The sequence below is a fragment of the Pelodiscus sinensis genome, chromosome 1 (assembly GCF_049634645.1).
Source record: "Pelodiscus sinensis isolate JC-2024 chromosome 1, ASM4963464v1, whole genome shotgun sequence".
Taxonomy (NCBI): Eukaryota; Metazoa; Chordata; order Testudines; family Trionychidae; genus Pelodiscus; species Pelodiscus sinensis.
The window spans coordinates 191,002,582-191,029,510 of record NC_134711.1 but is presented as its reverse complement, the minus strand read 5'-3'; the positions used below and the strand labels follow the sequence as shown (position 1 = coordinate 191,029,510).

Sequence of the window (26,929 nt, the reverse complement as noted above, 5' to 3'; positions counted from 1 at the left end):
GTGTTTTTCTACAGATCACAGTGACGGCTCCTCCAGTAAGAGACAGATGGTGTTTGGTGTTGTTACCGCTATTGACTTGCTTAACTTTGTGACTGCACGGGAGCGGGAAAGAAGGGCCACTTGAGCTCCAGGAGCATTCTGTTTGCAACCTCTAGGAAGAACGCGGTTTCTCTCTTTTCCTTTGGTACATGGTTCTGTCTCATGTTTTTTTGTTAACATTCTAAAAGTAAACACAATTGGGATCGTCCTGATGACTTTGGTATAAGAGCACCATCTAAACATTGTAGCGCTTTCTGGGATTATTGGCTGTCAGCCTCCTGAAACTGGTTGAGCTGGGTAGAATTTACATAAACACACATTATATCTTCTTGATTGTGTTTAAAGTCTAGTTCTCCAAAATACTGTTAAAACTTAATTGAAGATAATCAAGTGAACTGCCAAGCCATTGTGTTTGCTCTGGCTACAACTTCCAGCTGGGAGACTGCCTAATGAGGCTGTATGTTGCACATTGGCATAGAATAAGTCAGACTGTGGATTTGATGACAGTATGGGGATGCCTTCCCTACCGTCTCTCTTCACAATAAGATTGCTAACTTGAAACAGGATTGAGCTAAATCTTAGACTCCAGCAATTGAGTTAGAACTATTCCTTGCCTTGTCTTAACAGAAATGTTGCCATAAGACAGCTACCACAAGAGAATGGTCTTACTGTAAAAGACACACCTTTTTATTAGTGAAGACAGCGCTTATATTGTTTGTTTTTACTTGGATGAATAAGCACAATCAAACTAAATAAAAATCAGATAAAGCTTATTATAAAGTGAATTTTTATCAGTTATGGCATGTTTCATGCACAACAAGAAGGTTCACCTGTAAACTTTTATCTCAGACTGATGTCCTACCTTGAACTGAGATTCTTAAACCCATGTATAGGCCATATAAACATAATAATCTCTGGCTGGGTGCCAGGCCCTACCCTATAATACCTTTCCATAGCATCCCCCTTGCTCCTCAAATGCTTCTGAACTCTAGATGTTGCTGAGGAGAAGAAACTAGCTTCTGTGAATGTATACTAAAACACATTTAGGACAAAATCCTGCCCTTAGACATATATATAACTGGACTAGAGGCAATAGGCCTACAAAGTTATAAAAGAGGACAGAATTTGCCCCTTTAATATTTAATAAATATAGTGAATACAATGGCCAAATTTACCAATGACCCACTGTAGTAGCATTGTCTGAGCCGATCAGAGTGGAGGGGATGCTGTGCAGTTAGCGAGGTGTAACACTGGATTTCTTCTTGCTGCACTGGTTTCTGGATTCTCATTTGTGTCTGACTTGCATGAGTTTAGTGTTGCCTTCTTTCAGACTGTTCCATTCTCCTAACCTTGTGCTCTGGCTGACAGCAGCTCTCAGCCACTGTGCAGTGATTTACATGATAATTCTACAAGGGAAATCTTCTATTTCTCTCATGACTGCTGTGATCCTCCTCCTGGTTATTTGCCATGACAAAGCTGTCTGCCAGCATGGCAAAGTTGAGAGAGCATTTCTCTTCCTTTAACTGAAACAGAAACATTCCAAAGTTTACACACAGAGCCAGATTAAAAACTCCCAAAGAAACTGCAGCTGTCAATCTCTGTGAATAATCAGGTCTCTTTGCCCTGCAAATGCTGTCACATTTGCTTTACAGTTTGGAAATCTGCAGCCTCTCCCTCCCAATTGAGTTTTGAACATTAATGGTAAAGGAAAGTACAGGGTGTACCTCCCTTAACCAGGACTCCCTGGTCTGATGATAACCATGGTCTGGCATGGACCATAGATGTTTCTGGATCACAGAACCCAGGAAATGGAAGGTCTGGCGGCAGGGCAGGAGCACCCGTAAGGGGCACGGATGACTAAGCTGGGATCCCAGAGTATATGTGGGGAAGGAGGGAGGGAGAGGACGGATGGCATGGCAGGAAGTTTTGGCCCCAGTAGCGCTCCCTGGCCCCAATGGCCAGGGACCTCTAACCTGGCTGCAGCCATGGACCTCCAGCCCCGGCCTTAGAGCTCTGGCCGCATGCTGGCTCCAGTAGCTGGGAAAGTTCAGCCCCAGTGACAGCCAGGCCGCGAAGCTCCGTCCCCATCCCTCCACCCCCAGCTGCAGAGCTCCAGCCCCAACTGTGGAGCCAGGCGGCTGCAGAGCTCTGCCTCGGCTGTGGAGCCAAACATCTGTGGCACTCTGGCCTCAGGGGTAGCAGAGCCAAGGAGAGCTCCAGACAGCGGGGGGGCATGCTGGAGCCCTAGCCGGCTGGCAGTGCAACCGTGAGGAGAGGGACCTTCCCTGGTCTGGCAAATCCCCTTGTCAGGCCCCAAGGGTGCCGGACCAGCAAAGTCTAACCTGTAGTAGCTATTCTGGCGACAGCAGCCTTGCAGGAGAGCAGAGAAATAACGTGTGATGGGAGGTGAGAGTTAAGAGGGGCTTTAGAGGCTTTGTATGACAGTCTCTGTCTGGATTCTTCTTTACTCTTCCATGTTGGATATTAAAAAAAAAAAAATCATAACTTCAGGCTGCTTCATGTTAATTCTTTAATGTCATGGGCTTGGCTACTAAACCCTTCTGCCTTTAGTCTCTAAGCTTATTCAACCCCAATGATTACCTCGATACAGAAATCCCCTCAAGTTAGTGTTACTACAAAAGTTACACAAAGTGTCTGAAAGTCTTAACAATTCTCCCTCGTGCTTGGAGCAGTTGCAAGCTGTAGCTTAGGTAGCATTCAAGAAATGCTACCTTCCACTTGGTCCTGGACTGATTTTAAGTAATTTTCTAACTGAATACATCCAGGGAAACATAGAATACAGAGTGAGAGGCAGAACAGAGCTAGAAAGAAAAATCTAAACAAAAAAGTAAATACGGTGCAGCCCCCCACAGTACCAAGGGGAGGGAATCTAACGGACAGCTCCATCTGACAGAATCATCCCAGTCCTAAAATGGCTTGGAAAAGGTCATCAAATGCAGCAGTCTGTTCAAAGTCCTGGTGTGTTCTGTGTCAGTGCTGCTTAAACTGTGGGTTGCGACCCCTCTTCTCTCTTTCCCCCTCTCCCCTCCAGCTAGCTTTAGACTTGCTGAAGCCTGAGACCTTAGAATGCTAAAAAGGGTCAGTTGGTTAGGAGCTGGGAGTAGAGAGAGAAGAAATGAGAATAATGCGGTCGGAGGGACACCCTGAATTTACACAGCAATGTAGAAATGCAAAGCAACCGATAGTCCTGGTAAATAATGAGGCAGTGGAGATATATCAGACTGCACATGAGAGATGATGGTTGCTACCAACTCTTAAGCAGTTGCAACTATTGAGTGTCCAGATGTCCCCAGGTTCCCTTGGAGCTTATGGCTGATCAGGTGACTTTCCAGAAATCATCAACCCCTGGGTGCAATACCCAAGGAACATGAATTTTGATTAACCTGCATTTGGTTAATAGGTAGCCTAAAATTCTCTGTATTTTCTGTACTGTGAAGACCAAATAAGACTGGTGGGGAAGAGTGTGTGTGTTTAACTTGCATCTTAAGTCCAAAACTTGAACTACTTTTTTACTGATGTGTAGACAGATGCTGTCCACCTTACTTAAAACTACTTTTGCACATGACTTTGTGTTGAAATGTGACACTGCGTTTGTATGTCTTTCTCTTTACATTTCACGTCTTTTGTTTGACTAGTGACTATAAAAAGTTGAATTATATGAAGGCAGTTTTTCAGTTAAATCTGTTGTAATTCACCTTGGCAAGGTTTCCTAGTAACTTCACACTCAGATGAAGATTTAAAGAGAATGTCAAAGTCCTAGTGACAATTTTATACTTTTCCCAGTCATGCCATCTCAGTGGTTGACTCAGGAATTCCATGTATGTAGCTGTAGCCATGTTGATCCCAGAATATTGAGCAGCTGAGGTTGAGGTAATTTTTTTATTGCACCATTTTTTTCTTGATGAGAGAAACACGATTTTGAGCCACACAGACTTCCATGTATCTTGAAAGCTTTTGGTCCAATAAAAAATACTGCCCCTCACCTTGTCTCTCCAGAATTACACATCAATCAGTTGTTCTTGTTCGATAGACATAATCTAATTCACACGATTCACCACTGGGTGCCGTCTTAAACTATAAATTGCAATTCTGAGCTTCATGCAGCAAGTTGTACACACTGGTTTAAATGGCATTAGCCATTGCAGACTTCTTTCAGCACTCTTTCTTACTGTTTAATGTCAACATTTAAGCCATTCTACAGTGATTAAAAGGAATTCTTTTATGTTTTAAAGGGGAAAAATCATTCAATACAGTGTGCTGTATTTATTGCACAAGTTCAATGTACATTATAAAGAGTTCAATAAAACTATTTGACTTGAAATGGTTGGGTTTATTTTTAATTTTGCTGTTTGCAGTCCAAAGGAAAGTGTCTTCGACTCTAGACCTCTTGTGGGAAATTTCCATCAGTCACGAGGCACCACACGGTTCCAATTGATTGTAACTTTATCTGCCCCTTCTCATCTCTCTGGAAGGAGGTGGGGATACATGAGAATACTGGGAGGAAGCCATGTTATGTCTGCCTTTATATGGCAAAACAAATACATGCAAGAGAAAAGATGCAAACTTGCACACAAAAAAAGACCAAAACATGTAAATACTAAAGCTATTTACAGAATGTTTACTTCCCACATTGAAAACTAATTGGACCGATATTTGCATACATATATAAATAGTAGTACAGATAAGGTAGCATTCTATAAGAAGTAGGTCTCTCTCTTTGCTGGTAAATAAACACACAATATTAATGGTGTTTTAACAAAAGTTTAGAAATGGTTTATTTGCCAATCACAAAAGTAAATATTTAATCACCTAGAAAAAAATAAGTTACAGTAAAACTCCATTGGTCCGGCACTCCTGATGGTCCGGCACCATTGGGAACCTGGAAGTGCTCCGGGCAGCTGGACAATTGGAGCTGCTCTGCGCGCGGCTTCTTTGATTCAGCTGCTGCTGAAACTGACCAGCGGCTGAATTGGGGAATCCGGGGGCAGAGCAGCTGGGGTGCTGCTGGCTTGGTCCCATAGCGCTGCCCCTCAGGGCTGCGGGACTAACCTGGCAGCACCCCACCTGCTCTTGGGGATGCCTGGGGCAGAACAGCTGGAGTGCTTCCGGGTTGGTCTCGCAGCGCCGAGGGGTGGCGCTACTGGACCAACCCAGCAGCACCCCAGCTGCTCTAACCCAGGTGTACCTGATTCGGTGTACTGACCAGCAGCGGCTGAATCGGGGATGCCTGAGGCAGAGCTGGACTATCAGAAGGGGGGGCTATGAGGGGTCTGGGGTGGCATCCCACCCCAGGCCCTTTGTAGCCCCCCCTTCCAATAGTCCAGCATATCTGATAATCCGGCACCCCCTGGGTCCTAAAGGTGCCGGATTATCGGAAGTTTACTGTAATTTACAACAGCTCTGGACTGCGGACTAGCAGCACTTGAAGTTTGAAAGTAGGGGGAGAGGGAGATACATTGGAGGGTAGGTATAGGGTCCAGAGTGACCTAGACAAATTGGAGGATTGGACCAAAAGACATCTGATAAGGTTCAACTAGGACAAGTGCAGACTCTGCACTTGGGACAAAAGAATCCCAACCATTGTTTCAGGCTGGGGACTGACTGGCTAAGTAGCAGTTCATCAGAAAAGGACCTAGAGATTACAGTAGATGTGAAACTGGATATGAGTCAACAGTGTGCCCTTGTAGCCAAGCAGGCTAATGGCATATTAGGGTGCAGTAGGAGGAGCATTGCCAGCAGATCTAGAGAAGTGATTATTCCCCTTTATTTGGCACTAGTGGGGCCACATCTGGAGTAGTGTGTCCAGTTCTGGGCTCTCCACTATAGAAAGGATGTGGACGCATTGGAGAGGGTCTAGCAGAGGGCAACCAAAATGATTAGGGGGCTGGAGTACATGACCTACGAGGAGAGACTGAGGGATTTGGACTTATTTAGTCTGCAGAAGTCATTCTTGGGCAAAAGGTCCTGGACCACTCATTGGATGGGTAATAAAACATGAAGAGCCCCTGCAAACCCCCAAATTACTGGCTGACATGTAGCCCACGTACATAGTGATGGCAAGTCACTTCTTTCACATACATTTGGCAGCGAACAGAAAATGATTTTAGATCATTTCAGTCCAATATCTAGTGGACAGGGCACAAACCCACTATTGCAGTGATGCAGCTTTAGTCATGGCCAAAGCAGAGAGGCCACTGGCTAACTCCGTTTGGGAAGCAGGGCAGTCTTAGCAAAAGCTGTCTGCTTAGGATGCCCCTTCCGGTTAGTCTGCAAAAGAGTGTCTCGGATCACTGCTATCAAGATCATTCCCAAATTCCTGTTCAGCCTGTGTCTCCTGTCCTTTCACTTCCCTCTTTCTCCAAAAAGGGTTTCCTGTTTCTTCTCCTTTGTGTGCAGCACTTCCAAGCACTCCCCCTCCCCAAAATCCTTTTGGATGCTGGCTATATGAAACAGTGCCAGTAGCATGAAGAACTCAAGGATACACTTTGCTTCCAAAGGTAGCTGCTGTGGATGACTGGTCAGAAATGGGCCTCTTTGGGCAGGGGGAAGTGACACAGCTGGGAAATGTAGTGGAAGAGAAGGAGTTATGTTTGCGAAAGAGGCAGGTACCTCCAGGGTTGATGATTGAACCTTCTGGGCCCTTAGAGGTGCTCTCCAAAATAAGAGTGGGACTGTGCTCAGAAGCCTTCATGGTACAGACTCTGCTGAAACTGTTCTGTAGATAGAAAACTTCTGTCCACAAAGCCACTTTCCATAAGCAATTTGTTCCCTTTTGAGAAAAAAGTCTGGCTGCTACTGGAAGGCTACGTCTACACTGGCACCCTTTTCCGAAAATGCTTAAAACGGAACAGTTTTCCGTTATAAGTATTTCCGGAAAAAGTGCGTCTACGTTGGCAGGATGCTTTTCCGGAAAAGCACTTTTTCCGGAAAAGCGTCCGTGGCCACTGTAGACGCGCTTTTCTGGAAAAAAGCCCTGATCGTGAAAATGACAATTGGGGCTTTTTTGCAGAAAAGATTACTGTGCTGTCTACACTGGCCCTGTTCTGGAACAGTTTTTCCAGAAAAGGACTTTTGCCCGAACGGGAGCAGGATAGCTTTTCTGGAAAAACACTGACAATTTTACAATAGATCGTCATTGCTTTTCCGGAAAAGCAAGTGGCCAGTGTAGACAGCTGGCAAGTTATTCTGGAAAAGTGGCTGCTTTTCCGGAATAAGTGGCCCAGTATAGACACAGCCGTAGTATATATCTTTGACCTCTTGGCAGTAGAAGCTAAAAGACAAGTTGACAGGAGCCCAGCCTAGCGTGTGCTATGGGATCTGCTTATAGGAGCAAGGAAGCCACGGTGCTGAGGGTTCGGGGCCACAGAATGGGGCACTGTGAAGCTGGATGTGCCCAGCCAGTTGGAACTCGACACAGGATCAAGCTATCTCTTCAAGCACAGCATTGCCAACTCTCAGCGTGCTTTCAGCAGTGCCTGGATTTCAGAGGGTTTTGGAGCTTCTTGCATGACGACATGAGAAGGGCCAGCCTCCTTGTGACGTTCACCCCTGCAAGAAGCCAGCCAGAAGAGGAAACAGAGCCCAGCCCATGGATGGGCAAGAGTTTAAGTGCTCTTTGATATTAATGGAAGAGGTGTGGGACTGGGAGGAAGTTTGGTGACCTAGGGCAGGGAATTGGGGTGCAAATTCCCAGAGGGGGTATGGGTGCAGGAGAGGGCTCTGACCTAGAGGCATGAGTAGGAGGGGTGCCGAGTCTGGGATGGGATAACCAGGGGCAGGGGTACAGAAGGGGCTTCAGAGGGTATAGGTTGTGACCTGAGAGTGAGTTGCGGGAGATGGAGTAGTTGGGGCACTAGGTGCAGGCTCGAACTGAGAGGCACTTACTGTAGTAGGCGGTTCCCGGCCAGCAGCCCAGCGGGACCCTTGAGGAGACTCCCTGACTGCTGCAACCTCAAGCACCTGGCTGATGGGGCCATGCGTGTGTCTGCACCAAGGTCCCCTGGGGGAGGGGAGTGGCTTTGCATGCCGCATGCTCTGCAAGCAGCTCCTATTGGCCAGTTTCTGGACAATGGAAGCTGTGAGGATTGTGCTGGGGGTGTGTGCAGAACATATAGATTCCCTTCCCCTCCTCCCTCCCCCACCCCCCGGGGTCCACAGGCAGAGACTTATATGGCACCCGTGCCCACCCACGTTAAATAGTGTATGGGACTGTGGCAAGCAGGGAGCCTGCTGGAGGGTCCCACTGGGCCTTGGGACATTGGTGGCCCAGAGTATCGTAGCCAGCCACATCTGAAGGTTTGCCAGGCTGGATCTTGACCTCCCCCAGCCCTGGCCAAGTCCCTCAATGCACCTCTGCACCCTCTTCCCACTGTGAGAAATACAGACAGGACAGCACCTCTGGGCCTGGGAAGGAGCAGAGGAGTGGGAAGAGGCCCTGGAGCTGCCCCCACAGCATGATAGGGAGACAAGCAAGGGTACCTAGAAGAGCCCTGAGAGAAGCAGTGATGAAGCTAGATGTGGGAGAGTGACCAGAGGGAAGGCTGGGTGGGAACCGAACTGGGGTGCAGGATTAATGCCTGGGCAGGGGATGGGCAGATGTGGGAGTGGGAGCTCCTGCAGCAGGGCCCCCCCCCCAAAACCTAGCATATTTGGGAGCCTGGTTGACACTTGCCACATAGATGCACTGGGGGTGGGTGGGGGGAGCTCAAAACTCAAGACAGGCTCAAACCAATCCACAACATTGTCTTTTTAAAACAACTCTTTTTTTGGGGGGAGGGGCCTGACTCGTGATTTTGGAGCTCATGGGTTTGGCAATGCTAGAATTAGCAAGGAAAATGAGGCCATCAGTGCTGCTCAGCCCTATGTGCCCTCAGTTTAGAGGACACAAGGGCATGGGTGGCAGCCCAGTGCTTAGAGACCCTGATCTTGCCAGGACAGGCGCACATGACCATGCTCCACCTACCCAAAACATCTCAGAGTCACCTGAGGTAAGTGACCTTTCCACCACCACTTAAACGTGTGTAAGTGTCTTAGCTGTAAATACTATTGCATGGGTGCAAGTGAGGCCTTGTTTTATAGGCCGTCATTACTGAAGGCAGTGGCACTTACCTCTGGTGAATAAACAATATGACGGTAAAATAGAATTGTTTAGATTCAGCAATGCAGAGACTGCCAAGCTAATTACTCAAATACAGGAAACACCAAGAGCTAGAGCCACAAAGGGACTTGGGTGCTGCCAAACTTCAGCCTTTAGGTATCACTAAGATCTTCACAAACCCTCCTCAGTTACCACCGAAACTTTTAAGTGCCAAACTTCCCTAGTTGCCTAGATCTCTGCCAGTAATGCCACAGAGCACCTTTGCTCATACAGGAGTGCTTGTACCAAACCACCTGAGGCCAGATGCTGCCAAGCGGCAAGGTGCCCTACATCACCCCTATGCCCTTAGGTTCCCCCCACCTGTCTTGTTGTCATGGCCTGATCTGGTGGCTGTGCTCAGACCTCACCCACTGATCAGATCTCACACAACAGACGGCTGAGGGCAACTTGTATATGTGCGTGTGCTTAATCACCTGCTGGCTAGAGCAGTGTTTCTCAACCTTTTTTTTTTTTTTAGGGCTGCCAAGCAATTAAATTTAATCACAATTGATTGTGCACACCTCCCCTTTGAAATGCTGTGGCGATGTTTCAACGGGGCAGTGCTGCATGGAGCCTGGGATCAGCTGGACTCCCCAGCTGACCCTGGGCTCCATGAAGCACCGCAGTGGAGTCTCCAAGGGCAACACATTAGGAGACTGGGATCAGCTGGGGACGCCAGTTGATCCCCAGCTCCACATTGCAAAGCCCCTTTGAAGTGCCACTCCTTGAGCATACTGAGACATTCTGCTTTTCTCAGCCAAACTCTGGGGGCATTTCTGAGGGCAGCAGCAATGAACAAACAGCTGAAAATTAATGAGCAGGTGATCCAAACCAATTCTAAAGTATTTTGAAAAGCTATGGGAGCTACTGAGACTCACTATGGTAACTAAGAGAAGTCTTGAATTTCCTAAAACATGATTGTTGTATTCAGTTGTTGTACTCATTGTATTTGTCTGTAAGCTTAGGACTAAACTTTGATACCCACGCTCCCATTGAGCAGTGGCTTAGTTTGTAAGTAATCCCACTGACTTCAATGAGACTACATGTGAAATGAGAGCTACTCAGCATGAGCGGAGGTATTGGAATCTGACCCCTAGTGAAAAGATCATTTCACTTTTTTAAAAAAGACTTTAAAAGATTTTTTATTTTATGAGGAAAAAAGAGTTTTTCACGGATGTTATTTTTCAAGTTTAGCCATGTAGTGAAGCTTTATGTTCAAATAAGGATTGTATAATATGCCTACAGATCACTCATACAGCCAACTGCCCGTATTTGTTTTTCAACTTTAAGCAGCCGTAATTCATACAATGTGAAAGGATCAAGTCCTCTACTGGCTAGCATGATTGCATTGATTTCAATGGGATCATGCCAACCCGTAGAGAATTTGTTTTTAGGGTCTAACAGCAAAACAACTTTATTCAAAGACACCCTTTAAAACTTGGTCAAAAATGTTCAGATCTGCCATTTTGCTAGATGGTTTTTCTTCACACGTGGCATGCTCATATGTGGGGGGAAAGGGGTGGAGTGCAAATGCACCCCCCTCCATTGTCCTCCAAGTAAGTGTGAGGATGGGGCGGCACATTGCCCCAGCCCCCCCACCCCCACACTCCAGACAGCCAAGAGAATGCTGGGGCTGATTCTCCCCACCCCCATCCCCAGGAACAAGGCCAGGGGCGAGGCTGGACTCTGGGGGGTGGGACCACCAGCCCCTCCCACGGCTCTCACCCCATTCCCACAGAAATTCCTTCCTACTGGTGTGTGGGGGTAGATTTCCCTCCACCTTGTGGAAGGCTGCTCTCGTACCAAGTGTCACACTACAGCTTCCGTTACATTTTCCTTCAGTGTTTCCTGTGGCTTTTAAAAAAGTATGTGGATTTCTCAATCCACAATGGAATGAGTCAGGTTAAAAAACACTGAACTGATGTGCCTCCAGTCTTCCCCTAGAAATCACCTTTGTGCTGCATGCACTCTTCCTAAGGAGAATTATGCATTCCCATTAGGGATGTAAATATCCATTAAAATAGTTAACTAGTACACCTATCTCATTTAACCAGGTAACTGTTGGCAGGCCAATCAGCCTGACACACCCAAGGCCAGAGTTCCACCTACCTGTCTGGGCTGCTCTGGCATGGCCAAGGCTGGGGTGTCACCAGGCCGACAGAGATCCAGCCCTGCCTGCCACCCCAATACAGCTACGGTCCAGCCAGTCAGCCCGATGCAGCCCGCACCACTGGACAGTGCTTACCAGGTAACTGATTAACCTTATCCATCCCCAATTCCCTTCAGAGAGAGAACCAAGCTGAGAGACTGGCTTTGGGTCACACAATTCCTAAGCAGTTCTAGGGATGTGAATGGTTAACCGATTAATGGTTACCCCTTAGCAGGTGAGGCTTATCAGCTATGGTTAACCTGTGGGGGCTGGAGCACTTCCCACCCACCATGGGTAAGGGGCTGTTCCACGCTTGCGAGGCCCACTGCTGGCGAGGGAGGGCACTCTAGCCTGGTTGGAGCAGCCCTCATCTGTGGTGGGCCCAGTCCAGCCAGAGCAGCACAGCCTTGGCGGGGAGGGAGCCACTCCAACCCTCCTCCCCCCACTCACCTCTGTTTAATCAGTTTAACTGGTTAACTAACTAAACAGGATATTACATCCCTGTTGGACACCCACAGGCACAAACTGTAGTGGAGCCAGATCAACACTTCATTCTTTTGGAGGGTAAGTAATTCAGCACTGTGATGTCTTCTGTGAAAGCAAGGAATTTCCCCACGTGTCTGTCCAAACCGTACTCTCTTCTCTCCCTTACAGTCCTGCAACGTGTTCTAGTTTGGGTGTCTGCTTTCCTGGAACTTTCCTGCCCAAGACGACTGATTTCAATGGGGGAAGCACATATAGCTTTTATTCTGAAAGACTTCAGAGTAAATGCAAAATATGAACGTACCCCACCTCAGAAGGGCACAGTCATGCAAAATTTAAATCTAATAAACAGCTTCCATTTACTTTTATGATCTGTTTTTTCCCCACTGTTATTAACATTTGAAAATGGAACTTGAATATTGCACAGTAGGAGGGTAAGAATTACATAACCAGTACCACTTTATTTTTATTGTTATACACTCACAGTGAAATTAATGGGAGTTGTTCGCATGGAACGAAGGTCTGATGGACTGTCAGAGCTAAACTCTGTTCCCCACAAGGTCTGTGGGCTAATGTGCCCCATCATCTGAACACACACATTGGCAAGGTAGCATCAAACCAATACAAAATTTCCGTGTCTCCAGTAAAGAGAGTGCAGACCACATCTAGCTATGTCAGGAGGCTGCAGATCCATGCTGCTCAAACACACAGTTGATGTTCAGTGCATAGTCAGTCCCATACCTAGACTAGATTTAACTATATATTGGTCCAAGGTGTGTTTGGAAAGGGAGATATCAAGGCCAGAATGGACCCCTGGGGTTATTCTTTAACTGGAATGTACACAGAAAATCATTCTTACTGGGACTAACATTATTTGGGGCACCTTTATGTGTGACCTGGAAGACTGGGTCACATCAGATAACTCACAGGATTGTTCCACTATGGATTATCTCTGGTAATGTTTTCTAGAGATTTCACATATCACAAAAAGGCCAAAGATAAAGTCATTCCTGTGCTGGGACCTCTGTCTGTTATGTTTATTGCTTAGGAAAGCTTTGGGTCCAAAACAAATAGGCATTGCTGCTTTTTATAACCTGTGTTCATGGACGACAGTAAAGTTTCCCACACACCTGCTTTTTAATAGTTGTTTATCTCAGCCAGTATGCAATAGCTTGGGAACCCTTAGGGAGTCCTTTAGCAAGGGGTGCAAAGGATCCTTAGGTGCTAAACCCTGATAAAGCTGCTAGCATCAGGAATCTGGAAAGCAAAATCCATAACTAATCTTCTACAGCACCAGCCCATCAACCTTAAAGTGTATCTGACATGCTAGGTACCTAGTAGCATGACACTGGTACTATTCTTCCATAATATTGTGCCTGCTTCACCTTTGCTTTGTACCTACGGTTCTGATCCTGTTACCCTCGTGGGAGTCAGGGCTACTTTACGTGATGTAAGAATAACAGAATTAGGCTCACAAAGTGTTTGATCGTAGGGTGCCCAAAGGCATGAAGGATATTCATACAGTGGGGTACATCAAAGTGTTTCTCTTGCTTCTGGTATGGCTTTTAGTTTCTGATTCAGCAAAGCTCTTAAGCACATGCTGATCTTTAAAATGAAGCACATTTTAAAGTACTTAGTTGAATTGGGATGGATTTAAGCATGTGCTTAAGAGCTTGGCTGAACTGAGGCCTTAACGTACATGTGCTTGGTGAATCTTTAAAACTAAAGCTGCTCATCCTATTTGTATCCCAACCATTAAGATTTTGAGAGGAATCACATACTAGACATGCGATGAGATCACCCAATCACTATCATTCATAAAGTGTTGTAACTCAGCTGATTGGCTTCCTCTCTCATTGCTGCAGATATAAACAGGTGAGCTAAAGCATTAGGGAAGTCACTCAGTAACTACCTTGCGGCCAGGCAAGTGTATCTTATCTAATACTGTAAGTACTTCTTTATAATAGCATAACCATGTATATGCAGCTTTTATTAATCAGATAACCGTAGCCTGTGATTTGGGACCCATAGTTAAAGGTTTGATTAGGGCTAATTGAGAATCTGTATTAACAAGTTCTGGATATTCTGATACTTATTGGAAAACTAGTCTTCTATTTGGAGAGATTTTTAAGAGAAACATTTTCTACTAACTCACTTTTTAATTGCACAAAAGATTTGATTTTTCCTTGAGTGGTGGAAAAGATTGACTGGGCAAATTAACTTGAGCATTTTTCTGCTGTGTCAAACCCTTCTTTATCTCTTCATTCAGTCTAATGTATGATGGTCTCTTCACAGAGCGGGAATATTTTGTTTCCATTTGGAGAGTTACCAGTGCAATGTGATTAAATAACCATAAACTAAAATCTGCAAAGCATTTCATATATATCAACCAAGGTGATGTGTCCTACGCAGCATGCTAGACAAATTATATAGCTGCAGCACCACAATTATATGTGCTCCACTGCCCCTCTGTCCAATATGTCGTGTTATTAATTTAGATATTAAATTCAATATATTCTGTGCTCGCACACATGCTTCCATTTTCAATGTGCTGCTGTCTTTTTTTTTTTTTATATTGAAAATAAGTAACTTTGTCACAGAGGAGATCAGGGAGAGGCAGAACTAGATTTTTCACTAATTTGAACAGAGAACAGGAGAGCTTTTGACACAGGCAGGAGGTGAGTTTGGGGAAAAGTTTCTTAGCCATCTCTTTAAATGATTAGTTAATGCCGAAGGCAGTATATAGTGATTTATTTGGCCAGTAAGTAACATTGATTTCAGATTATGTTTAAAGTTCTGCATAATGGTGTTCCATATTTGTTTACTTTTAAAACAAAATAAGTTGATAATCTTTAAGACTGTGAAGACAGCCTTCAAAAATAGGACTCAAGTGTAACCAATACCAAGTCTGTAGACTCAAACAGCCTGAGACAATATCTCTAACAGAAATGTGAACTCCCGTACTTATGAACCCTAATCATAACAATAACATATTAGTGCAGTACTGACTGCTTTAGCAATAATATCCAGTTAATTGTACTAGAGTTAGTACTAGTACAGTTATTAAAGGAGATAGAGGAGCAATGGCACAAAGAGCTGCAGTCAAGAATGATAAGGTTAGGAATAAGAAATCAAACATTCTCTCCCAAAATTTTAGGTGATGAAAGATATACCCCCTTCTTAGTGCCAGACTTGTGTCCAGTGACCCTTGTTATGAGAGCTGCTTGGTGGAAAGTGTGTTAATCATACTACAGTAAAACTCCAATGCTCCGGCATCCAATGCTCCGGCACTCCTAATGGTCTGGCACCATTGGGAACCCAGAAGTGCTCGGGCAGCCAGACAATTGGAGCTGCTCTGCACCCGGCTTCCCCGATTTAGCCGCTGCTGAAACTGACCAGCAGCTGAATCGGGGAAGCCGGGGGAAGAGCAGCTGCGGTGCTGCTGGGTTGGTCCCATAGCACTGCCCCTTGGGACTGCGGGACCAACCCAGCAGCACCCCAGCTGCTCTTGGGGTCACCTGGGGAAGAGCAGCTCGAGTGCTGCTGGGTTGGTCTCGCAGCGCCGAGAGGCAGGCGCTACGGGACCAACCTAGCAGCATCCCAGCTGCTCTGCCCCAGGCGTCCCTGATTCAGCTGCTGCTGAAACTGACCAGCAGCTGATTCCAGGAAGCCCAGGGCAGAGCAGCTCTGCCCCTGGCTTCCTGGAGTCAGAAACCGATCAGTTTCAGCAGCGGCTGACTTGAGGACACCTGGGGCAGAGCAGCTGGAGTGCTGCTGGGTTGGTCCCGTAGCGCCTGCCTCTCAGCACCAACCCAGCAGCACCCCAGATGCTCTGTCCCGGGCGTCCCCAAGACCAACCCGGCAGCACCCCAGCTGCTCTGTCCCAGGCTGAAACTGACCAACAGCAGCTGAATCGGGGACTCCTGGGGCAGAGCCGGATTATCGGAAGGGGGGGCTATGAGGGGTCTGGGGGGGCATCCCTCCCCCCACCCCACTTCAGACCCCTCATAGCCCCCCCTTCCGATAGTCTGTCATATTTGATATTCCGGCACCCCTTGGGTCCTAAAGGTGCTGGATTATCGGAAGTTTACTGTACTTTAATTTCTCTCTTCTCTATACACAAGTGGCTTGTGCTCCTTGTCCCATAAATCACGGGGCAATTAAGGATTTACTCAGAGAGATGCTCCCAAGGCTGGCACACTCCAATTGTAAGAACTCTAGCATTTTTCAAACTTTTTAAAAAACCTGCAAATTAATTGCAGGTTGGGTGCAAGTGTTGGGAAGGAGATCAGACCGTCCTCCTTTTAGCCATACTGCTTCACATGGCCTTAGTCATAACCAGTTACCCATTTCTTGCCAATGCTCCTGGTCTGTAAAATGCTGATCAGAGTGAGTGCTGCAGGCATCATTGCAGTCTAAAGGATCAAGGCATGTTCTTCCATGGAAAACAAAAGCACAAGTAACATTGCCAACCTATGTGAGTCTTATTATTAGTCCTTAAAGTCCCAGCATCTGGAGACAGACGACATGACTCTTTCTTCTTCTTTTAGGGCTGTATTTAGCCCTCTAAGGTGGGAAGGAAAACCTGAAAATCAAATCTCAAAGACCAGAAGACAAACTAAAAGAACCCCAAGATCATTGGATTGAAAATAATGTGCCTTTAAAATTAATCTCCCTTCATAATGTTTGAATGTTTCTGTATAGCTAAATTGGAGGTAGGAGGGTTGTATTAGATTAACAGATTCTAAAACTAGAAGGGATCATTGTGGTCATCCATTCTGACCTCCTGTGTAGCACAGACCACAGAACTTCCCCGAAATAATTCCTAAAGCAGAGCTGTTAGGAAAAAAAACAGCCTAGATTTTAAATTGCCAATGATAGAAAATCAATCCACCACAAACCTTGGTAAATTGTTCCATTGATTACTCTCAGTGCTGCGGCTTTTTTTTGTTTGTTTGTTTGTTTTTGGGTTTTTTAAGCCTTCTTTCCAACCTGAATTTCTCTAGCTTCACCTTTGGATCCCATTATATCTTTTTCTTCTAAACTGAAGCGCCTATTATAAATTATTTGTTCCTTGTGTATATACGTATACTTTCAGACAGTAATCAAGTCACTCCTGAACCTTCTCTTTGAATTCCTTGAGTCTCTTTAGCTTAACAGTCACCATGAGGCATGTTTTTTAATCCTTTAATCATTCTTATGCAACTTAAAACCTTTTCCAATTTATCAGTATCCTTACTGAATTGTGGACACTAGAATTGGACCCTGTGTTCCAGTGCCAAATACACAGTTTAAATAACCTCTCTACTCCTAGTCAAAATTTCCATTTCTGTATCCCAAGACTGCATTAGCTTTTTTGGCCACAGCATCACAAAGAGAACTCATTTTCAGCTGATTATCTACCCCCATCCCATTTTTTCCAGAGCACTGCTTCCCAGAATAGAGCTCCCTACTCTGTCAATATGGTTTGCATTCTTTGTTCCCTGATGTACGTCTTTATGTGTAGTCATATTAAAATGCATATTATTTACTTGTTCTCAGTTTACCAAGCAAATGTAGGTCATTCTGAATCAGTGATTTTCCTTTTTATTATTTACCACTTTTGTGTCATCTGCAAACATTTTCATTGATTGTACATTTTCTTTCAGGTTATTGATAGAGATATTAAATAGTATAGGGTCAAGATCTCTTCAGTGTTCCAAAGGAAAAACACTCACCGAAACATACCCTATGTTCATCCTTTTTTCCAAGGCTATAATAGTTTGTACCAATTATCATTTGGAAACTCATAATCTGCTGAACATTATTGTCCTTATAAAATGTGTGACAGCATTATATGTAAATTTATAGGATTACACAATCCAGATTGTACTGTCACAGTGACAATTCCCTATTTACAATTACATTTAGAGATCTAGGAGTTAGTCATTATAGCATTAAACATCCAAACTAGCAATCTCATTAAATATATATGTTAGTGTGACAGCCTTTATTTTCCATAAATCTTGTTGATTTGCATTATTTAGCTACCCTCCTTTAATTCTTCATTAATGAACTACCATATTAATTGTTCCATTAACTTTCCTAGGATTAATGTTAGGCTGACTGGCCAATAATTACCTGGGTCAATCTATTAGCTTTTTTAAAAAAAATGGCACATCCTTAGCTTTCTACCAGTCTTCTACAGCTTCCCAAGTGACCTGAGACTTATTGAAAATCAACACCAATGGTCCCATGGACACCTCAGTCCGTTGTTTTAAAACTCTTAGATGCAAGTTATCAGGACATGTTAATTTTAAAAAGTCTGACTTTCATAGCCACAAAGATACTAGTGGCATGAAAAGAGTATTATCATTACCTTATGATGAAATTGTATCATCTTTCCCCGCCCCGCCCCGCCCTGGCCCTCCCCCCCCCCCCCCCCCCCGCAATGCAGAACACTAATATTTATTGAACACGTCTGTATTTTCTTCATTATTATTGATAATTCTGTCATTTAATCTAGAAAGGAACTAATACTATTGTTATAATTCCTTTTGCTCCTTTTTTGTTTTTAATTATTGTCCTTAACACTGCTGACCATATATTTCTTCTTGTATCCCTTAGCTTTATTTGTCAATTTTCTACAGTTCCTCACTTCTTCTGATTTTATGTTCACTACTTTTCTTCCCCTTTCTTCCATTTGCATGTGTGTATGTTTAAGATACACACACACAAAACCAAAACTGGTGGAGAGGGGAAATAAAGGCAGCAGTAATAAATATATATTTATTTATTAAATAAATATATAATATAATAAATATATTACTGCTACCTTTATTTCCCCTCTCCACCAGTTTTGTTCTTTAATGAACACAGCCTTCTTCCTCAATTGTGCGATTGTGGCTTTTCAGGCAGTTAGTAACGTGTTCTTAAATTATTCCCAATTATCATTCACACTTTTTAAACTTGGTTCTATTAAAGCGGCAAGTATATATATTACTAGTCTGGACTTTTCTGCACTTATATTTAATATCTGCCATCAAGTCATGATCATTTGTACCTAACCTCCCATTAGCTTCTAGTTCCGTGGTCATTCCCTCTCTATCTGTTAGGAAGTCTAATAAAGAATTCTCATACACTCGCTGCTATGCTTTTTGAGTTGGAAAATTGTCATCTATAAAGTTCCAGGATGTTTTAGTACTGGCAGCATGATCCCCCTCCCCCCCCCTTTTGCCCACTCAGTCCTTCCTAAATATATTATAAGCTATTAGAAGTTGTGGCACCTAAAGGCTGCAAACTAATTTGAGGCCCATTGTACTCTGTGTGTACGTGCGTGAGCACACTCACACACCTGGTCTGGCAACAGAAGTTGCTGGGACCTGGGCATTGTGGGGAGATGCTGGCTTCAGACCCCTTCCCCATGGGGTGGGACTCGGTAGCCTGCCCTCAGTGCCACCTGGAACACACTGCACTTCCCCCAGCTAACCCTCAGCGCTGCCTGCACTGTACCATGTAGGACTGGTGGCATTTTAAAGTGCCTGGGGGTTCAGCTGCTGCTGCTGACACAGTGGTCATGGCCCGGAGCCCCAGACCTTTTTAAATCGTTGGGCCCTGGGGCAGCTGCCCCTCCACCCCTGTCGGCAGCCCCCTCTCTCTCCTCACAAACACGCACAGGATCTTAAATTTAAGACCAGCCACAGCAAGTGGGCCTAACAAGAAGATGGGGATAACATAACACACAGACTAGCAATTGGGATGCTCTGTAGGTATGATGTCATGATTTATTTTTAGATCAATAAAACGTGAGTAGAGTTGTCCCACCTGGCCACTTGCCCAGTCGCTGTCAATTGGCAGTATTCTGTAGGCATGACGGTAAAAGTGGGGTTCTCTGAAGGGGGAGCGGTTCCATAGATTAGTGCAAGGATGACGCTCAACATATCAGTGACCCTTTGTAACTCGTGTCAAATGCTGGTTTCAGCATGAACTCCCGCTCTGCAACATGCATTGCCCTCGATGAAGGAGACGCTCTGGCAAAAGCGCAGCAGGCCAAAGTCCAACCATGCTGCTGGGGAGAAGGGAGAATGAAAAATTGTGCTGAGCGACTAGTAATATTACCAAGACTGGGATTTCCCACAGACCTTTGGGCGCCACGTGGTTTTCAGGCCACACCCCTATCCCTTCCATGCTACTGCTTTAAATACAACTTTCCCCCTTCGGTGTGCTTAGGGAAGAAGGAGATGAGTTAGCACGTGGAGTCTGCCATCTGGTCACACCTCAGCCTGTGCAAAACAAACTGCATTAGGAATGTTCAGCAACGTTGGCTAATGAGCTATTTCTCTTTCTTCTCCTCAGACTTGGCCACTCAGGAGATTTTTTTTTCCTGAGCCCCATGGGGCTGACAGGATTGTCAGCCCCCTGGGCAATGTGGGGGGGGCAGCTCCACGTTCCCAGAAGGGGCGGGGCTTCTGGTGGAAGGAACAAGGCTGAGGCAGCAGCCAGCTTGCTTGGACCACATGGCACCCCTCCTGCCCGGCCTCTGAACCACTTGGGCTCTGAACCAGTGCAAGGCTCTGGAGCAATTTAAAGGGCCCGGGGCTGCTGGCCACATTAGTACAATGCTCCTTTTTCCCCCTCCTCCTCCCTATCGTCGGGCCTGCCTGAGCCTCAGTGACTTTACAGAGCCAGTATCCTCTCTTCCTGTTGGATACTAGTTCAGGTAGATGTGGGAGACAGGGGTCCAATTTGCTACTCTGCTACAGGCTCCCTGTGAAACCTTAGACTGAGAAATGACTTCGGCCTAGATCCACACAGGTATTCAGGCTTTTAATTTCCAGTGATGTCAGTGAGAGTTAGGAGCCTAAATACTTCTGTGGATCTGGACCTTAGTTTGTCTGTTCTTCAGTCTCCCATTCATAGCATTTTTCTACCATCCAGGGCTGTTGTGAGGATGAATATGTTAAACTATGAAGTACTCAGACACTGTTGTACTGGAGGCCATATAAGTACCTACGATAAACTCCGGTCACCTGTTTCCACACCAAGATGTTTGTTTATCCACGCACTGCTTTGTTGGTGTTACTCCAGCTAGATTAAACTTGGCTTTGTTGCAAACACCCACCTCAGCCCAAGTTGGTTGAGGTTCACAAGTCTTTCAAGGAAATTAGCAGTTTTGATTAAGCCAGGGGTGTCCAAACTTTTTTCCAAAGAGGGCCAGATCTGAAGAAGTGAACATGCGTGAGGGCCGTCCCCGCACTCTCAGCCCCAAGGCGGAGGGCCCGCGGGGTCGGAGGCGGGCGGAGAGCGCAGGGCACGCCGGCCTCACGGCGGCCCAGGGGGCAGGGCGAACCCGCAGCCGAGCGGGGCTGCAGATGTGCCCTACAGGGCAGGCTCTAGGACCGCGGAGGCCATGGGCGGCGGCGGCACGGCCGGAAGCGGCGCGCTAGGCGCGCCAGTTCAAAAGAGCGCTGGGGAGCCAGGAGAGGGGGAGGAAGTGGGGGCCGTATTAAACCGGAACACGGGCCGCAATTGGCCCGCGGGCCGGACTTTGGACATGCCTGGATTAAGCCTTGCTTGACAGTTTAATGACAAAAACACGTGAAGTGTGGTGATATTTTTGAATTAGTTTTACTCTGAATATCTCTGGTGGGTTTTGCACCTGAATTTCAAAGCACAGCTCATGGGCTGCAAATCTGTGTCAATCCCTATAAAATCATGGCTGCTGTATTTGGTACAAGTCTGTAAATCTAAACTGGTAGCAGTAACTACACCTGAAAATAAAAGCACAGGGAGAATTAGTGTATACAAGTGGGTCGAGTTTTGGGCCATTCACAACTGGTAACAGTGCCCTTTTCAATTAAAATTGGCCGAAGCTGCAAAACTTGCTTATGGATCTGTATTTTGAACATCCCCATTGCAGCAAATGTTTAGATCTGGGGTTTTGGTTAAGCCTATAATAAAGACAGAGACCATTAGCAAGCTTTTCATCCAGATCCAGATTTGGAGTGGGAACTCCACTGAAATTCAGGGATACTTGGATCAAATGCTTTAATCTGGCATATTATAAACAGATGGGCCACTTCTAAAATTTGGATCTTGATCATACTTTGATTCCAGCTCTTTTTGACCAAACCTGGGTCCCATTAAAATCAAATAATGCTTTGTCATTAACTTCACTGGGACTTTGATTTGGCCCTTTAAGAGATTTCAGAATTGAACCTTTGGACTCAAACAGACGAGGAATTATAGGAAGTACAAGATATTGTCCTTGAGGGTTTGCCAACCCTCAAGACAAGTGATGGTATTTCTATTTGCAGTAATTACAAAATATAGCACCACTATAGTGCAATAAGATACGGCCACAATTATGTGTGCTGGGAGAGTCAAACCTCATAAATGAGCTAAGAGGCATGTCTGTGACCTGAGAAAGTATTGCAAAGTCTGTTCATGTAAAACTGACTGAAAAGAATTTGCCTGGATTACCATGCCTCCTGGGGTGCACTAGCAGAAAGAGTCTTTTAGTTACCAAATGCCCACTCTTTTTTGTGTCTTACAATTCTGTTCTATTCCCCCGTACGTATGGACATTTTGACCATCCTTTCATCTTCCTTGCATATCTCTCTGCTTCAAATACAGCCAAACCATGGAATCCAGTTACAATAGATGTGTCCCCTGTTCGGGTTATAACACTGTTGTAATTATTTGTAGTATAGACAGAAATTTATTTATGCCCCTGACTTAGCCATATTTGAATGTAGATAGGCCACAATTGCTTATCCTGCTGTTTTGAAGATCTCTTAGTTGGCTCCTGAAGCCTAAACTTTATCCCTGTGTCCCTTTAAGGTCATCAATCAGCTCAATCTGAGATACCCAGAACTGTTGTCAGAGATGGAATCTGATCTGCTCTTTTGCTTACCTTGCTGCCATCATTTCACAAGTTTGTCAGTTACCATATCTTCCAGCCTGGACAAAACCTGAATTTTGAATATAATAATCAAAAATCTTTAAACATCGAAGAACTTTCTGCGGGCCCCACGTGTGCATCATAAAGTGATAAGGAAAGGCTAGCCCAGTTTTACTTTTTTGAAGATCAAAGTGCAATACAATTTCATGGTTCAAGAATTGCAAACAGTGTAACACATATTATGGACCTGCCCTAATATCTATTCATATCTATGACCAAACTCCCATTGATGTCAGTGGGAGTGGCAGTGGGCCCTAAAGGCCAATGCCAGATCTTTGCAAGAAGGTACAAGGAAAGGGAAATAATTTAATTTAGAAGCTACAGAAATCCTCTTTAGAGCACTTGGAATATTGGTTTGCAGATTGTCTTGGAATAATGCAATAGAATTGGAATTGTAAATCTTGGATGATTGGTTTCTGGGTGGTAAAAGTCACTGGGATTTTCTGTAGTCATTTTTTATCCATGATTTGGTTTGGGTTTTTTACTCTTACATGTTCCCTCTTTTTTTTTTTTTCTCCATCCATGTGTGGAATACATTTTGTTATGTGCACCAAGGCAAATGCAGATGGGCACCACCACTATAAACATATTCTGCCAGCTGTGAGTGCTGTGGGCTCTCTGCTAATCAGCTACACGGCATTTGAATTTCTCCTGGGTGGCTGCCCAAGCACTTAGCTTACGAAGAACACTGATTATTTCCAGAGGTACCGTAATGGATTACAGCTGAGGTTCCAGTTCCTTAAATGTGATGGTGAAAAATATTCTCCTAGAGAACACTGAAAAATTGAAGGCCTCTTTTTCAAATTTGGATGCTCAAATTGGGGCACTCAGTATAGCACTAAGGTGATTGTATATCTGCTCAAATGTCCCCATGCAAACTGGTCCCTCAGCATATACACACAAGGCTGAAAATCAAGCTCATAGACTATAATAGTTTCTTATTCCACTCTTTTCCTTTCAGCTCAAGATGGCTTTTGTGTCCACACTGAACAGGAAATTCAAGAACTCTCTTTTGCAGAATGGCACTGATGCGGAAAATCACGAATCAAAACCCAGCAATACATGGCTTCCTCCCAACTTGCCCAGTAGGTGCACATGGAAGCCAAGGAAGCCCATCTCCGATTCACCTCATTCCCACGTGCCCTTGTAAGTAACTCTCTTGTGCAAGTTACGTTGAGACTGTTTTTGTTTTATATCCTCACTACGGCAGGAAATTCAGGGCCTTCCTATGTGCCTCAGGGTTCCACTAGAATGTTCAGAGTCAGAATTCAACATTTAAAACAATGAAATTATGTATAAAAACTGATAGCACTCTTCCCTTCCCCCCCCCCCCCCCCCCGTTCACCCAACCCCTCCCCACGCTCTGATCCATTCATATTTCCTGTGCTCTCATGACTGCCTCTTCTCTTTCACTGTGAGGACGATTGCAGGCTGACTCAAGGCCCAGCTCAGTGTATGCATGTGTCACATAAAGGACTACGTTTTCAGAAGCGTCTGTTTACTTTACGGATAGTGATAGAAATGTAGCCGTGTTAGTCTGGTGTAGCTGAAACAAAATACGGGACTATGTAGCACTTTAAAGACTAACAAGATGGTTTATTAGATGATGAGCTTTCGTGGGCCAGACCCACTTCCTCAGATCAAATAGTGGAAGAAAATTGTTACAACCATATATACCAAAGGACACAATTTTTAAAAAATGAACACATATGAAAAGGACAAATCACATTTCAGAACAGAAGGGGGATGGGGGGGGGGGGTTAAATGTCTGTGAGCTAATGATATTAGAGGTTATCTTACCCATTACAAAGATAGCTTCCCCAATTATCACCTCTAATATCATTAGCTCACAGACATTTGCCTCCCCCCCATCCACCTTCTGTTCTGAAATGTGATTTGTCCTTTTCATATTCGTTCATTTTTTTTAATTGTATCCTTTGGTATATATGGTTGTGACAATTTTCTTCCACTATTTGATCTGAGGAAGTGGGTCTGGCCCATGAAAGCTCATCACCTAATAAACCATCTTGTTAGTCTTTAAAGTGCTACATAGTCCTGCATTTTGTTTACTTTACCTGCATTGATCTCTAAGAGGATCAAGCCAGACAGCGAAGGTCTGTTGTTGTTGTTTTCGAAAGGTAGACTTAAACTGGAATTACAGCTGCCCAGCAGCTTTCCTGCAAACCAGACCCATCGGGAGCTGCAGTGAGGCACCACAAAGCAAGGCACCCAAAATTGGTGGGAACTTCTGGAGACTGCAGCCATAATGAATATACAGCTGTCTAAACTACAATATTGCTCCCATCTTCTCTGTATAGCTGTGTCAATGTGTTAAGTAAGGGCCCAGTGCCTGTCACCTTTACTCACAGTGAGCAGTATCTTATTCTGAGGCAATTCCACTGCACTCAGTAAGACTACTCCTGGAATAAGCTGCTAGAACTCAACATGAGTACAGATACTACCATCATCCCAGAAAGGAATAGTGTGTTTTCTCAGATCAAGATCAAGGCCACAGGCTGGGCCCTGGCATATCTTCGCAGAAAAGTAGGGGGGAATCCCATTCTCCCAACCCCACAGGCTGTATCATGGGAGCAGAGCCCACTTCATGGACGCTACTCCACACCTAGCATTCCTTTGCCAGAGAGAAGGGTGTCGTTGTCTTATCAGTCCCGTGTTGGTCTCTGCCACTGCCTCTTTTTCTTCTGTTGTGGCTTCCCAACAACTGCACCCAGACTCTGCTGTGGGAAAAATAACACCCTTTCTTTGGCCTGGTTTATTAAAGTATCATAGTTCAAATATCTCAACTCCAAACAAAGCTTCCCCCACTCCCTTGTTTGTTCAGTCCTTTATTGGGCTCACAAGTTTTTTCCAAATCCCAGGTCCTGCTGCCTGACATTTTCCTCCTCTTCGTGTTTCTGCTCTGGTCCCTTGTGGCAGGTAGCTCCAGATGAGGGGTGGGCAATAATTTTTGCAGGGGGGCCACTGCATGAATTTTAGTATGTGGTCGCAAGCTGGGCCCCTAGAAGAGGCAGGGCCCAGGTGAAAAGGGGTGGTTCCCTTTAGGCACCGTGTACCCCTGGTGGGAGGAGGAGACTACACATGTGCTTCTCCACCCCCAAGCCAATTGGGGCTGGAGATGGGGCAGTATGCAAAGTCTCTTGCCCACTGCCCCCATCCTGCTGGGGCACACAGTGCTTAGTGGGAACTGCCAGCCATTTTGAACAGCAAATGACTTCTTGCACTCCCCTGATCCCAGATCTTGATGGGGGCAGAGGAGCGGCAGGGCGGGCCATGGGCCAGATCAAACAGCTTTGCAAGTGATATCTTGCCCAGCCCTGCTCCAGACAGTCCTTTTCACCTGATTGGAGCTGGAAGCCCCATTCTTTCAGAGCCTGTTTCTCCTCTTGATCCCCTGCAGAAGCCTCTGAATGTCTTTCGCCTTCATAGCTCTTGTGTCAGGGGTTCAGGCCCAGGCTTTCTCAAAGCTCCTTCTGAGGCCTACTCAGAGGTTTTCTTGAGGGATCTTCTGTAAGTTTTTCCTATCACCTGGTCTCCCACTCTCTGCCGGAGCAGGCTCCATCTTAGAGGAATCCTCATTCCCTGGTCTATGATGCTTGATCATCTGACCCAACCACTGGGTGAAACCCAACATTTGGGACCGGATGACAAGCCCACCTTGTGACAAGAAAGATCTGCAATGTATGATTCGAGGATCCCATTCCCTGACTTACCACTTCCCTGCCTCTGACCCCCAGACCTAGGCTGCATCAAACCAAGAACCTCTACAGACCTTTAGCACTCTTCTAAACTTTGGGGACATCCGTTTCTGAATTTGGCAGTTTGAGGCAGTCTGTAGCCCTAATCTAGACAAGATGGACCAAGTGCCCCTCAACGGCAATCTTATCTATGGCTGCTTCATATGGAAAGCAATTGCCTGTTGCTGTTTGACCCCTGAGGCAATTCTTTATTTTCCGAAAGACCCGTGTCTAGACTGGCGCCTTTTTCCAGCAAAGCTCCGAGCCGAAAAAAGCGGCAGCCATTTTTATGCTAATGAAGCGGGGGAGATTTAAATCCCCGCTTCATTAACAATTGCTATACTTCTAATTTGCATCCCTTTTACGGAAAATGGGTGCAATCTGGACGTAACCCTTGAGTAAAG

The 26,929-nt window shown here is 45.3% G+C and overlaps 2 protein-coding genes across 7 annotated transcripts in view; both read left to right on the top strand.

Moving 5' to 3' along the window:
* LOC102445047 (cystathionine beta-synthase-like) overlaps positions 1-4,381 on the top strand; it is a 56,516-nt gene extending 52,135 nt beyond the window's left edge. For all 5 annotated transcript variants that reach the window (XM_075912406.1, XM_075912366.1, XM_075912394.1 and 2 more), the window contains one exon: positions 15-4,381. In XM_075912406.1, the coding sequence (XP_075768521.1) occupies positions 15-124 (110 nt within the window). In that variant the 3' untranslated portion in view covers positions 125-4,381. The remainder of the gene's footprint in view (positions 1-14) is intronic.
* A 5,239-nt stretch (positions 4,382-9,620) lies between these two features.
* The window catches only part of LOC102444730 (cystathionine beta-synthase-like), a 64,581-nt gene continuing 47,272 nt past the window's right edge, over positions 9,621-26,929 (top strand). Inside the window, exons 1-4 of one of the 2 annotated variants that reach the window (XM_075912298.1) lie at positions 9,621-10,078; positions 11,251-11,444; positions 11,864-11,909; positions 23,732-23,916. In XM_075912298.1, coding sequence (XP_075768413.1) covers positions 23,738-23,916 — 179 coding nt within the window. In that variant the 5' untranslated portion in view covers positions 9,621-10,078; positions 11,251-11,444; positions 11,864-11,909; positions 23,732-23,737. Of the gene's footprint in view, positions 10,079-11,227; positions 11,445-11,863; positions 11,910-23,731; positions 23,917-26,929 lie in introns of those variants that run through there. The other variant, XM_075912299.1, reaches the window with a different exon arrangement.